Source organism: Bicyclus anynana, chromosome 7 (genome assembly GCF_947172395.1).
Source record: "Bicyclus anynana chromosome 7, ilBicAnyn1.1, whole genome shotgun sequence".
Classification (NCBI taxonomy): domain Eukaryota; kingdom Metazoa; phylum Arthropoda; class Insecta; order Lepidoptera; family Nymphalidae; genus Bicyclus; species Bicyclus anynana.
Window position 1 is genome coordinate 17,676,165 of NC_069089.1, and position 13,078 is coordinate 17,689,242.

At 34.9% G+C, this 13,078-nt stretch overlaps 1 protein-coding gene across 1 annotated transcript in view; it reads right to left on the minus strand.

Annotated features, from left to right (window-relative positions):
* Nucleotides 1-36: 36 nt before the first annotated feature.
* LOC112045752 (cadherin-87A) overlaps nucleotides 37-13,078 on the minus strand; it is a 28,349-nt gene continuing 15,307 nt past the window's right edge. The window contains exons 3-24 of the mRNA XM_024082061.2: nucleotides 12,785-12,928; nucleotides 12,041-12,189; nucleotides 11,362-11,490; nucleotides 10,667-10,885; nucleotides 10,212-10,424; nucleotides 9,246-10,070; nucleotides 8,981-9,176; nucleotides 8,578-8,881; nucleotides 7,613-8,495; nucleotides 7,051-7,236; nucleotides 6,748-6,922; nucleotides 6,528-6,647; nucleotides 6,229-6,449; nucleotides 5,980-6,106; nucleotides 5,435-5,610; nucleotides 4,985-5,105; nucleotides 4,634-4,800; nucleotides 4,223-4,533; nucleotides 3,984-4,044; nucleotides 3,522-3,682; nucleotides 3,026-3,276; nucleotides 37-2,415 (exon numbers count right to left, since the gene is read on the minus strand). Coding sequence (XP_023937829.2) covers nucleotides 2,309-2,415; nucleotides 3,026-3,276; nucleotides 3,522-3,682; nucleotides 3,984-4,044; nucleotides 4,223-4,533; nucleotides 4,634-4,800; nucleotides 4,985-5,105; nucleotides 5,435-5,610; nucleotides 5,980-6,106; nucleotides 6,229-6,449; nucleotides 6,528-6,647; nucleotides 6,748-6,922; nucleotides 7,051-7,236; nucleotides 7,613-8,495; nucleotides 8,578-8,881; nucleotides 8,981-9,176; nucleotides 9,246-10,070; nucleotides 10,212-10,424; nucleotides 10,667-10,885; nucleotides 11,362-11,490; nucleotides 12,041-12,189; nucleotides 12,785-12,928 — 5,246 coding nt within the window. The 3' untranslated portion in view covers nucleotides 37-2,308. The remainder of the gene's footprint in view (nucleotides 2,416-3,025; nucleotides 3,277-3,521; nucleotides 3,683-3,983; nucleotides 4,045-4,222; nucleotides 4,534-4,633; nucleotides 4,801-4,984; nucleotides 5,106-5,434; nucleotides 5,611-5,979; nucleotides 6,107-6,228; nucleotides 6,450-6,527; nucleotides 6,648-6,747; nucleotides 6,923-7,050; nucleotides 7,237-7,612; nucleotides 8,496-8,577; nucleotides 8,882-8,980; nucleotides 9,177-9,245; nucleotides 10,071-10,211; nucleotides 10,425-10,666; nucleotides 10,886-11,361; nucleotides 11,491-12,040; nucleotides 12,190-12,784; nucleotides 12,929-13,078) is intronic.

Genomic DNA, 13,078 nt, shown 5'->3' on the forward strand with positions numbered 1-13,078 from the left:
TTACATTTTTTTTTCAATTGAAATAAAAAGTCAATATAAAACACCATTAATTTATTCACATTTTAAATAATCCAAAGTATCTTAACGAATAGCAAAATAAAATTAAAAATATAAAAAATTGTGACTTAGAATTAATTTTTATTTTATTATCACACTACATTATGGTCACCGAATACATTATTATTTTGTACATTTTAACATTGAATCGGTCCGTCAAAACACACATTTTCATTCTTAATTATGCAACCTTCCTTGTTTTGGCATCATCGTAAAGGCTTTTAAAAAAAACTATAAATTCGCTACGGTTTGTTTGACTCCCATTTTATGTAGTCAGGGTTCTGTAGAAAACATTTTCAATACTTTTCTTTAGAACCTACAAAAATATATATTAGCGATTGCATTCTTACACCGAGATTTTTCCGAATACTTCCTTCTTGCTTGTTTTGAAAAATATTATGGCCTACGAGCGGACTCGCGGTGATTTCACCCGTTCTTGTGGTTTTGAACTTTCATATTTAGCCTATGTAGTCAATGCTGATCGAATTTTTAATATCTCTTTAATGGTTTAGGTTAATAATATTTAAAATACTTATGCGTGAGTCATGGCTTTCTTATGACTGTTTGTAGTATTACTTACATAAAAGGTACTATCGCTTAAACTTAAGTTTTGACAAAAAGCATGGCCAAAAGTTAAAACTATAGTACAGTCTCGTTGTCTAAGTATTCATTCGTGGGATTACTGGCAGCAATAAGTCTACTAGTTACTTTAACGGCATCCAAGTACCTACTCGTAGTCGCGCCTTTTAGGGAACGCGACGAAAAAAATGTATTAAATTTTTTTTTTTCGTGTTACAAGGCCTCTATGACTGCGACGCCTTGCGTTTTCGGTAACAATATACAAATAAATAAATACTATTTTAACGGCCTTCAATCTAGAATAATTTTATTTGATTACAAATTCTACACGGGACCTTCAATGTCCGTCGGATCAATTAGTTTATTTTTATTATTTCTAGTATACCTAACTTGAAAAATAATGATGGCCTTTGGACGGAATATATACATATAGCTATTAAATCTAAATATATTAAATAAATTTTAACTGAAAATATAAAAAATTCGAGTATTTTCTATTTTTACATAATAAATTTGCGACGTATTAATTTATTAATGATCTTAAAATACCTATCTACATAGCGCGACTACATTGTTTGATTGATAAAAAATATTATTAATTTTAATAAGTAATAGTAATGCATTTCAATAGTTAGTATGTACTTAAATTAATAATTCATTAAATTAAATGAAATCTAATCATGCCAAAGTTTAATTATTCCGAGAGCTGGTAAATATTTTTGGATACGTACCTACAGCTTGCCTCTAATACGTACGTACATATTTACCCAAAATCTCGACCAGCTCTTGGACCAATACCCACATTAATCAATGAACGTTGCTCTTCAGTTGAAAAATCTACGCTGTATAAATAAATTAAATTTAAATTAATCAGACATACCTACATAGTTTAAAATGGTCGCGAAATCTCAAGTTAATCTGTAAGTAGGCAATTTAATAGAATATTAGTAGGTTGGCAAGATAAAATGAAATACTTTTATGGACTATGGTTGCAATCTACTTTTAACTATTCAAAATTAATTTTGACTAACAAAATCGGTCAAAACTAGTTTTAACCAGCAGAAACTTCAAAGGCTTTTTTGTTATAAAGTGTCTCATGACCAGGCTTACACTTCTTGGCTGTCGGTAAAGTGTCTCTGGGTGCAAACAAAAAATTATACCTAAAAGTAAAAAGCGGTTCTAGCTTCACCTAAATTGAATGATAATTTTATATGACAAGAAAAACTACAGCTTGGTAAATTCGTTCGTAACACTCCCTATGGTCCGCGCGGGCCGGGTGCGTTTAACGATGACTGAAAAACCCACGATTAATAACACCTCGTGTCCCCGCACGCACGTTTTCACACCCGCGCAGTCTTTCCCCCCGTCGCTCGCATATCATGGAAGTGTCATCAACAAACTTGCCAAGCTATAAACCTTATAGGCTCTGCTGTTAGATTAGAAATCGTGATCACCATTCGTAGGTACGAGTATGTTGGAGCTAGCACAATCAATTATAATTGGCTCTATATATGTATAGTTTGTTTTAGTCACGTGGAGTATCTGTATAGAGCCTGTTGGACACTGAACTAATAAGTCTCAAAAAAGTATTGAGACGATTCTCCGTTAGGAGTTAGTGATCTCGATTGGCGCGTCGGAGCACACACGAATTGTTTGTTCTGTATACGTTTCGTCACGTGGAGTATAGCGGCTCGGCATACAGTCTGGTGGGGGCGGAGACAGTGGTGGGAGCCACGGCCGCCTCTCTCACCAGCAGAGACGAGCGCATGCGGCGTTTTGCTGGAACAATATAAGTCAAGTTATTTGTGGCACTGCCACTACTTAACACGAGAGTAAAAATTTAATTAGGTAATTATAAAATTAAAAATACCGCCTGCCAAGAAATAAAATAAATGATCAAAAGTTTTAAACTGGTTTATTTCAGTATCATAGAAAATAATTAAATCTCAAACAGTGGAACGAATAACATTACATAATAACGTTTACTCGTAGTAGGTAATATACTCGTATATCCCGCGGTATAGCTATATACCCAAGGGAACATTCTACTTTATATCAATGCATTAAACTAATAAGTACCACTGAAGTACATGTACAGCACTAGAACATCGATCAGTGCAGCCACAGGCAATGCAGCAACAAGTATCAGCACCGCAGCTTGTGATATTGCACAAATTACACACTTCAAGAACTACTTAATATCTTATTTAGTATACAATAAAAGCAGGGGAAGAAGCAGTGAACCAAGTGAACAAATGATATCAAAAGAAGCTTAATGTAGAGGGATCAAGATCATGGTTTTTGGCAGTCTAACAAAACGACTACTCCTTGCTGTCAGATGCCTTATGAACATTCAAAATAAACAACTAAACTAATCAGTTAATTTTACCACTGGAGTGCATGCAGCACAGCACCAGAGCCGCGACCAGTGCAGCAACAGGCAACGCAGCAGCCAGTATCAGCAACGCATGCTGTGCCGACGTGTGCTTGGTGCGCGACGCGCCGCAACTCGTGATATTGTGCACGTTATACGTCTCCAGTATCTCCTGGAACTCCGTGCCCAGCGTGCGTATTGTCTGCTTCATCGCCTTCGGTGTCAGCGCCTCCCCGGTGTCCATTTTCCGGAATTGAAAGCAGGGCCTGTAAAATTAATAACAGAGCTAGAGTCCGTCATCTTTTGCATAATAAATAATATTCGGAGAACATAGATAAACCGTAAAGTAATAACATTCAGCTGCTAAGTATGCGAGCTGAATAGACGATTATCATCATCGATAAACGAAATCTGTAGTTTCATGTCTCCGCCTTTGGTGGAAGGCATCGCATTACAAAATTGAGACAGTCATTTCTTAATTACCTCCTACTAATGGCAAAGGGAACCTTACCCAACATTATCGTAGAAAGCCGCGTGAGGAGCATCATGCAACTGCAGCCTTAACCGTTTCGTTTCCAAAACGTTTGAGATCCGCTCCTTCAACGCAGCTAAGCGAGACCGGCCGCCTGGCACCACTAGTCTTAAGAGATCACGTTCTCGAACCACTACGACCTGGGCATTAACCACAGTGAATAAAGTGATAGAAAGAATTAGAAATTCACATTTTATACGAAAACAACCCTTCGTTGATATCATATATTTCTCAATTGATATTAAAGACCAAATCAGTGAATTGGCCAACTGAACCGAAAAGGACTCGCAAAAAATGTTTACAATATTATTCTTTTCCAAGCCAACATTAGAAATGCAAATTAAATATGAGTGCAGATAATACGATAAGAATGATGGTGATTTTAAAAAGACTGTGGTTTTGGTTTCAAAAAGTTCGAGTTAGAAATTCATATTATGTTACCTCTACTAAAAGATCACTGAATCGATCCGCTTCATTAGAATTGTTTGCTCGAGCAATTAACCTGAAAAGCGAACACGTTAAATTATTGAGACTTTAGTCTGTTTTGATTCCCCAAAATACATATATGACATGATTTAGTTTCCTCAAAATGCATTTATTAATGGTGTTAATTTCTCATTAAATGACATTAATTGCATTTATACCTACGTAGATGAGTTTGGCTTGTAATTTATTCTTACCTAAATATACCATCAGCATAATGTATTAAATTCTTCATAATTTTCATTTCACCGGTCACGTTATTTAGAACGATCACATCAGTTATATTATTTGAGGATTTCGATTTAATGGGAGATTCAAAGGTCATATTAATGATTTTGTAATTAATAGGCAAAGCATCTGGATCCTTGTCGATGGCTTTAACTGTAGCTATGACTGTATCCACCGGTACGTTTAATCTCACTCCAATTGTCATGTTTGTGTTATCGAACTCGGGGAGATGATCGTCTATATCTAAGATCCTAATTACAACTTGTAGCTCTGATGGGTCCTGAAATATTAATAAATAAGGCGTCAACTTTTAATCAATAAAAGCTATCTTAGTAATCACATCTATATCTCAAATTAACATAATTAAATTGAAAACTAACCAGTCGATTATACGACTTATTTATCCTTGCTCTGGTACCATATTTGAAACATTTCACAGTGATCAGTTGTCTCGATACTACTTCTCTATCTAGTCTCATGGCAGCTATTATGAGAGCTTTGCTATCATTAGTACGTTCAAGCCTGAGCAGGTCTAATTCATTGCCAGCTGTAAATAAAATATCATTAGTTAGGTAGATATGTGAAAAGTTACCATTTTCTATAAATGTATGAACGGAGTACATTTATGTGTTTAGAAATATTTCAATATTGAAATAAGTGACTTTAATTATAAAATACGAAATAGCATGACTGGGTTAAGAAAAAGTTGTTTTAAATATTAATAATTTTACCAGTTATAACATAATCTATTGCTGCATTTTCGCCAATGTCTTCGTCAATCGCTTGAATGGTCCCTATGACACTTCCAATTGGTACTTCCTCGTCAGTTGTTATAAGTAATGGCGGATCATCCTGCGAGATGAAGTATGGATGAAAATCATGATTTGACTATTAAAGGAGACCTACATTACGTTCTACCCAGCTCTTTCAATTCTATGTTTTATAATTTAGAATTCATGAAGTAGGCCTCTAGTTTAAGTTTGTTTGTTTGTTTCTGATTCGAATGTTTTCTTTTGTTTCAGTTTCTAACACAATTTCTTTTAAAATCCAAGAAACAAGAAACTATTTTATTTTTTTCTTTATAAGTTCTAATACACAAAAACTAAATTATTAGTTTTAGAGCTTGTAGAATAAATTGAACAACCAATATCAGGATTTTTAAATAATTTATTCTTCCTTACCAAACCCCTGGCAAAGTGTGGCTTATGGTCATCTATATCAGCTACTTCAACAGTGACGATGCGTGTGCTTTGTTGCGGAGGTTGGCCTCTGTCAGTGACTAGCAGCACCAAAGTGTACGACGGTTTGCGCTCACGATCCAATGTTTGGCGTGTGGTTATCAAACCTGAGTGAGGATCTGTAAATACAAATATTTGCTTAATTGGCTTCAATTTGGGTAGTAATTGTTCATATAACAATGACTCTTATAGGCATACCTACTCTTATATTTAGTTTACTCTTATCTTTATAATGAGTAGTATAATCCAAAAAGCTTACTTACAATGTTAACTATTACTTTACAGTACTAATCTAATTAAATATTTAATCTAACATGATATAGAATTTAACTTTTCTTTACTAATTTAACTCTGTGCGGTTGTAATGATAAATATCTGTTGTATTCGGGTAGTGTTTAAGTATGTACAAATGGCAAATCCTGATATTGTGCTTAGGATTTTATCAACATAATATATTAATACTTCAATAATCTTTTTAATTACTTTACCTATAGCAAAATTTTTGGCATCAGCATTGTTTTGTTGAATAGAATAGAAAAGTTGTCCTGAAGGTTGCGTGGGATCATCTGGATCGCTTGCTACTACTTGGAATACTGGAGAACCAATGGTTGCATTCTATAAAATATAAACGTTAAATTATTAAATGGTTTCGAAAAATAAGTTACAAAGATCTGGTTCTGGTCAATAATAATAAATATATACTCAAACCCCACCCAATAAATTGCAATGATTTTTACCTCACTAACACTCAATGATTCTCCAGGTGCCGGTCTAATAAACCTTGGCACGCCATCGTTAGCGCTTACATCTCCTATATAAAGAGACAGAGACGCATCTCCGGTATGACCACCACCATCTGTAGCTCCAACTAACAAGCGGTAAGGGTCGGTACGACCGCGGCCCGTCAGATCACGCTGAGTTCTCACTTCTCCGCTTGTAGGGTCTATTGTGAATAGGCCTGCAAACAATTATTTAACATCAGTACAAATGCTTTTTCTTTCTTATTTATTTATAATGATCTTGTTTTTTAACATACCATTAGCTTCGCCTTCATCTAAGAATTCATACTTGATTTCTCCTCCCAGACCTTCATCAGGGTCAGTTGCTGATAATTTAATCACACTTTTTCCAACTGCCACATTTTCTGGTACTACAGCTGTAAAATTTAAAATATAAAAGTAACCATCAAATATGTAAGTCTGAACATTATGATCAAAAAAGTTGAACTAATGTTCTTGAGTATTAAAATGATATACCTGTGTATACGGTTTTGTCGAACGCCGGTGTATTATCATCAACATCCAAAACATCTATAAGTAGTGTTGCGATTGATTTGAGTCTATCAGCACCACCTTTTGGTGTATCAAATGCTTCTACTTCGAGGCGTAGAACTGACTGGCGTTCACGATCTAAAGTCTTATTAGGTGCAACCTACAAATAACCTTCTGTTTTATCATTTTTATATTAAAAATATTAGGAAAATATAAAATAAAAATGTGGCATGTTTTTACAAATATTTTATGTATTTAATTCATCAAAATAAACTTAAATTAAACTACCTTGATAACTCCTGTGACATTATCTATTGCAAGTAATTCTGCATTTTCTCCTCTTAATATGTACCTTACATCCGCAAAACCATTTGCTTTATCTTCATCAGTCAAAACTGCATCACCATCTTTTGCTTGTACTGTTACTATAGGTTCTGGATATTTAATTGATTCAAGCACGCTCACTTTATATAACTGAGAAATAAAAAAACACAATCAGTTTTATTATTTTAAAATTTAACTAATTTTTAAAAATTAAATAATTTAACTAATTTTTTATTATATTTTTTTTTTTTTTTTTTTTTTTTTTTATTCTTTACAAGTTAGCCCTTGACTACAATCTCACCTGATGATAAGTGATGATGTAATCTAAGATGAAAGCGGGCTAACTTGTTAGGAGGAGGATGAAAATCCACACCCCTTTCGGTTACTACACGACATCGTACCGGAACGCTAAATCGCTTGGCGGTACGTCTTTGTCGGTAGGGTGGTAACTAGCCACGGCCGAAGCCTCCCACCAGCGAAAAAATTAAATTTTAATTTTAATTAAAATTTTATTATTATTAATTACCTCTTTACTGAAAAGTGGTGCATTGTCGTTTATGTTTACCACCTCAATTATGACTTTAGCTTTACTGTGCTTACTTCCGTCGTTACTAGTAGCTTGCACAGTTAATGTTAAATTTGGATTCGTAAGCTCTTCGTAATCCAAATATTTAGTCAAAACAACTTGACCACTCAAAGGATCTACTTGTAAAAGGCCAGTTTCAGAAGTTATAACTTTAAAGTTTGATACCATGTGGCCTGAAGTAGGATCTTCAGCCATCAAAATTAGCACAGTGCTTCCTATTGGTTGATCTTCTTTGACTTTGTGGTGTATTATTGGAGAAGAACTAGTCCATCCGGGATTAGTAAATTGTGGATTTTTATCAGCATAAGGTTGTATATAAATCGTGTGTTCGGTTACGGCATATTGATTTTCCCTGTTTACTTCAGCATTAGCATCTGTAACTTTTATAGATAATATTACTACAGATGCTTGACTATAATCAAGAGTACCATTTACTAGAATTTCTCCAGTGTCTTCATTAACTTTAAAGATGTGTTTATAATCGTAGGGTGAATTTGGTTTAACTTGAACACCAGCTTTAGAAAATGCTTTCATTGGTTCTATTAAACTATATTTTAGTCTCGCATTTGAATCTGAATCGTATGCTATCAGTCTTGTAACAACATCATTAATTTTCGTTCTCTCCGAAATGTAGGTAGTTGATTCAGTAACATTAAATTTTGGTGGTTTATCATTGACATCTTGAATTGTTATAAATACAGTAGTAGTAGCAGTTTCAGGAATTGGAATTCCACTGTCTACGGCAGAAACAATTATTTCATAACGTTCAGGATTAACATCTCGATCAAGATTTGCATCGTTGGAAACTGTTATCAAACCTGTCCTAAAACAAAACAAAGCTTGTTAATATTTTTCAGTAAAATTTTGTAATTTGTTGTTCATGCGTAGCATGGTTTGCTACTTACTTTTCATTAATAACAAAATTATCCTTTGATCCAGATACAATGTGATATGTTAACAAATCATCTAAACCATCTGGATCATTAGCTATTATGTTGGTAACATTCTGTCCAGGCTTCGCGTCTTCTCTTATAATAGCTTTGTAATTCATCGGATTAAGATCAAATGTAAAATCTTCGTTGCTGTCTGGACTTCTTTGATTAACTGTGTACGTATAGTGATGATAGTTACCCTTGAATGTTGGTCGCTGATTACCAGGTACGCCTACACGTATGTATACTTTTGTTTCATTAAATAAAGGTGGCTTACCTAAAATACATACGAAGAAAATTAAATAGAGAAAATTATAATTTGTTATAGTTAAATAAGATTTTAATTACTACGGTAATATAATTTATTGATACTAACCATAGTCAGTAGCTCTTACAACCAGTTCATATTGTCCTCTTGGCGTGTCCATAGTTTCGACTTTATTAATAATATATATTTCACCTGTATCTTCATCAATAGCGAAAACCTGGCCTTTATGAGAAATACTGTTATCTGATTCAAGAGAATAACGGACACGTCCACCTCCTTGAGTTGGTCCATCTACGTCAGTTGCCTAAAATTTGAATTATTTAAAAAATTGCGGTTTTGCTAAATTTCATTTAGTAAGTCAATGATGCCATACCCGTACAACAAGTTGAGGTTCAAAACTGGTAGCACCATCTCTTATAGTACGACTATATTCCGGAGCCTCGAAAATAGGTGCATTGTCGTTAGCGTCCAAGACTTCAATAAATATACTTGTAGTTGTTCCTTTACCTCCACCATCTTTGGCAACAAGAGTTAGACTATAACTTCTTTGGGTTTCATAATCTAGTGTATTAGTAACATAAAGTCCTCCTGTAGACTGATCGGTTTTAAATAAATTTGATCCAAATCCCGTTAAAGAATACTGAATTTCACCGAATATCCCATAGTCCTTATCAGTTGCTTGAACATCACCAATTTTGTAGCCAATGGGTGCACTTTCGAGTACGTTGAATTTGTAATGTGGTTCTTCAAATACCGGCGCGTTATCATTCATGTCTAAAAGTTTTATATTTACTCTAGCTGCCGAAAGCTCTTCATCATCAACGGATGCTACAATATCAAAACTAAAAAGTCTCTTTTCCTCATCATCTACATCGTAATCTAGCTTAGAGGAATCTTTTACTTTTATACTAATCGGTGTTCTTCCTTCACCGTGGTCAGTCGTAATTGAGAATACTCCATCAGAATTAAAAACGTCCCGGAGCTTTAAATCGTATTTACTGTTCTGTCCTAAATCATTATCATCGACATAAACGGATAAACCTGGTATTGGGCTACCGTTTTCAATATTTTCGGGTATAGATATATCGAATAATTGTTTGTTAAACTGAGGTATATGATCATCGACGTCAGTTACTATTATTGTTACAGGGATGACTGTAAAATCTGAAGGCACTTCGTTATTTATAAGCTCTGTGGCCTGAAAGGTGTAAATAAAAATCTTAATTATAAAAGGTGTAAAATTTTTATACTCATTATGTTGGAAGAATTATTCAAGACAGTTATATATGAGTTAATTAACGCAAAAATGTATTCATTATTTATTTTAAACAACATTTACCTTTACAAAAAAATTATAAACTCCTCCGTTTTGCACGACAATATCACTTTCTCTATCAAGAGGAACATCTGTAGAAACCAATGTAGCACGACCAATTGGCCTGTCAGGTAGTAGTTGAAAGTAGTTCTGGGTGTCTCCCTCAATTGTTAACAAAACTGGGCGTGGGTTTGCCGTATCGCCATCTTTAGCTATTATTTCCATTATACTCGTGTTCTGTAAAAAAAATCATGATTGATAATGGAGTCGTCGGGATATTATTAATTTCGAGTCTTTCACGACTCAGCTGATGACATGACTTGCACATCGTAATACAATTATAAAATTATTATTTAGGTATTAAGTAGTATTAAGTGTTTTTCCTTGTTGTTTTCACCTGCATCACTAAATGGCTCCGTGGAGTGGTGACCATTTTGCAGACAGTTACTACTGGTACGCAAGATTATTCACATACTAACCGGAGGAGTATTTTCAGGTACTGTGGCAGAATACGGTGCGTTAACGAAGGCTGGAGGTTGGTCTTGCACGTCTTGTATGGCGGCTGCAACGCTAGCGACTGCGCGCAGAGGTCTTGCAGACACATCCGCAGCCTCCAGTGATATGACGTAAGCGGAACGACTCTCGAAGTCCAGCGGCTTTGCTAGGAAGATCCGGACCTGATACTGATTCTCAGTCACCTGCGGTTGAAAACATTAAAATATTGTTTTACCTTGGATTTGTTGAAATAACATCTGTATTTCGTATTCGATGGCATGCATTCGATGGATTTATTCAACTTTCAGTTTTAATAAGTCTTTATTGTATAAGAACTTTTGTGATTTTGTCGACCTAGTTTTATACCATTTATAAATTTACAACAGATTAATGAATCTGAATGACTATTGACTTGAAGATAGATTAGAATAACACATTGGTTACTTTTCAGAGATTCTCACGGAAACGAGATCTACGCGGAAGAACCGCGAGGTAAATGTTATTGAAATTGTATGCTTGATAATTTACATAAATGCATATTATTGTCGTCATTTCTATCAATAATTGAATTTTAAAACATTTTGAAAAAAATACAAATAGCAAGATTATCATTGAAATAAAATAAACAAGATTACAATGCTAATCTTATTTTCTTTATTCTCGAAAAAAATTGTATTACCGTATCTGTAACAATTTTGAAAGTGGAGCACGCCTCGAAATCGCTGCCCCTCTCTTTGGTCGAGCATCTCACTTGGATCTTCGCGTTATCGCCTTCGTCGCGGTCGGTCACCAAGATGCGCGGCGACACCTGTAGCAGTATTGTTATATAAATTACTTTTAGATCAATTCACTACGCTATGCTTTAGTAAGATTTGCACTTGACTTTACCATTTAGGTAAAATAGCAGCAAGTGTTACTTTGCATTTATTTTGATTAATAGAATTTAGAATTTATAGCTATTCGTGGCAAAGTTCAATTGCAAAGTTAATTTGCAATATCTCCTTATGATGTTCTGATTCCGGCTTCATAATATGATGTGTTTTATGTCGGGCAGCATTTGTATTTGTGTTTGGATTCCAGTCCTTCTATCCCAGAAGGTTTACCAGAAGGTAGGTAAGGAACAGCGGTTTACAGCGGACCAATATATTTTTTTCACTAGGACTGCGTGGCCATATGGTCTCCAAAATGAACAAATGTGTAACTCTCAGTCAGAGAGGTATTTTGCCTCTTATCGGTCTTGATTCCGCTTCCCTGATATGACTCAGTATCAAAGTGTTAACGCAAGTAGTGTCAAACATATTCTATTGTATATTTTAAAGTACTAAGTTATTGGATTATTGTTAACTTTGTAAGCATACCTCGATCTCACTACCGACGGGTAGAGCCTCGCTAATGTTAACAATGTAGGGCCGGTTGTGGAACACGGGCGGGTTGTCATTCACATCTCTGACGGGGATCACACGTCGCAGGGACACCGTATTTGGTTCCGTTTCTGCTATACCCTCATCTGAAAAAATGTTTTTAACAATGAACAAACGATTTATTTTGTTGAAAATAAACGAAGCAAGCGACAATGCCCTAGAAACCGAACAAAAAGTCTCCTGGGTACTTTTCACTCCGAAAAAGGAGGATTGTTGGGATCTCTTGATTCTACCACATCAATTGTTGATTTTTATACGCTGTATAGATAACCCTTGGCTGCAATCACGCTTGATGGTAACTGAAGATGCTACTGTTGAATACCTACTGATGAATGCAATTAAGAACACGTTTGACTAGAAGGCCTATTCACTAAAAACTTAAAAATACCCACGTTATAGGTGGCAGGCAAACAGTAAAATGGTTGATATAAATGGTTAATTTTGATTTTATACATGTGAATTTGGCGTCTGATAAATTATTGTAGTTTTTGCAGAGCTTTTTAAATGTATCATAATATTTTTTTAAAGAATACCTTTCCCCACCAATAAGTCGTTAAGACTGTGATTGTAGTGAGTACGACAATAGTCCAACTGGCAGGGATTGAACCCATGACCTCTAGGTGCAAGTTCCGGCACTTAACTGTGGAGCTGTTGAGAATTACTGATGCTAAAAGTTCTCACCTGTTATACTAATGATTACTTCTAATGATGATTGTTCTTCTCTATCCAACGATTTCGCCAGCGTGACGACTCCAGTCAGAGAGTCGACGCTGAAATACTGACCGGATATTGAGTATCTTAGCTGACCGTTTTCTGGATCAATGCCTGTAAGAAAAATTACAGCATATTTTAAAAAGAAAAATCTTTGAAGAGTTAAAACGTCTTTTACGTAACCACTGATAGAAGCGAGTGCAGTGAGAGAGACTAGCAAAATCTACTAAAATTTTTTTTATCGAAGTTAGATAAAAAATACAT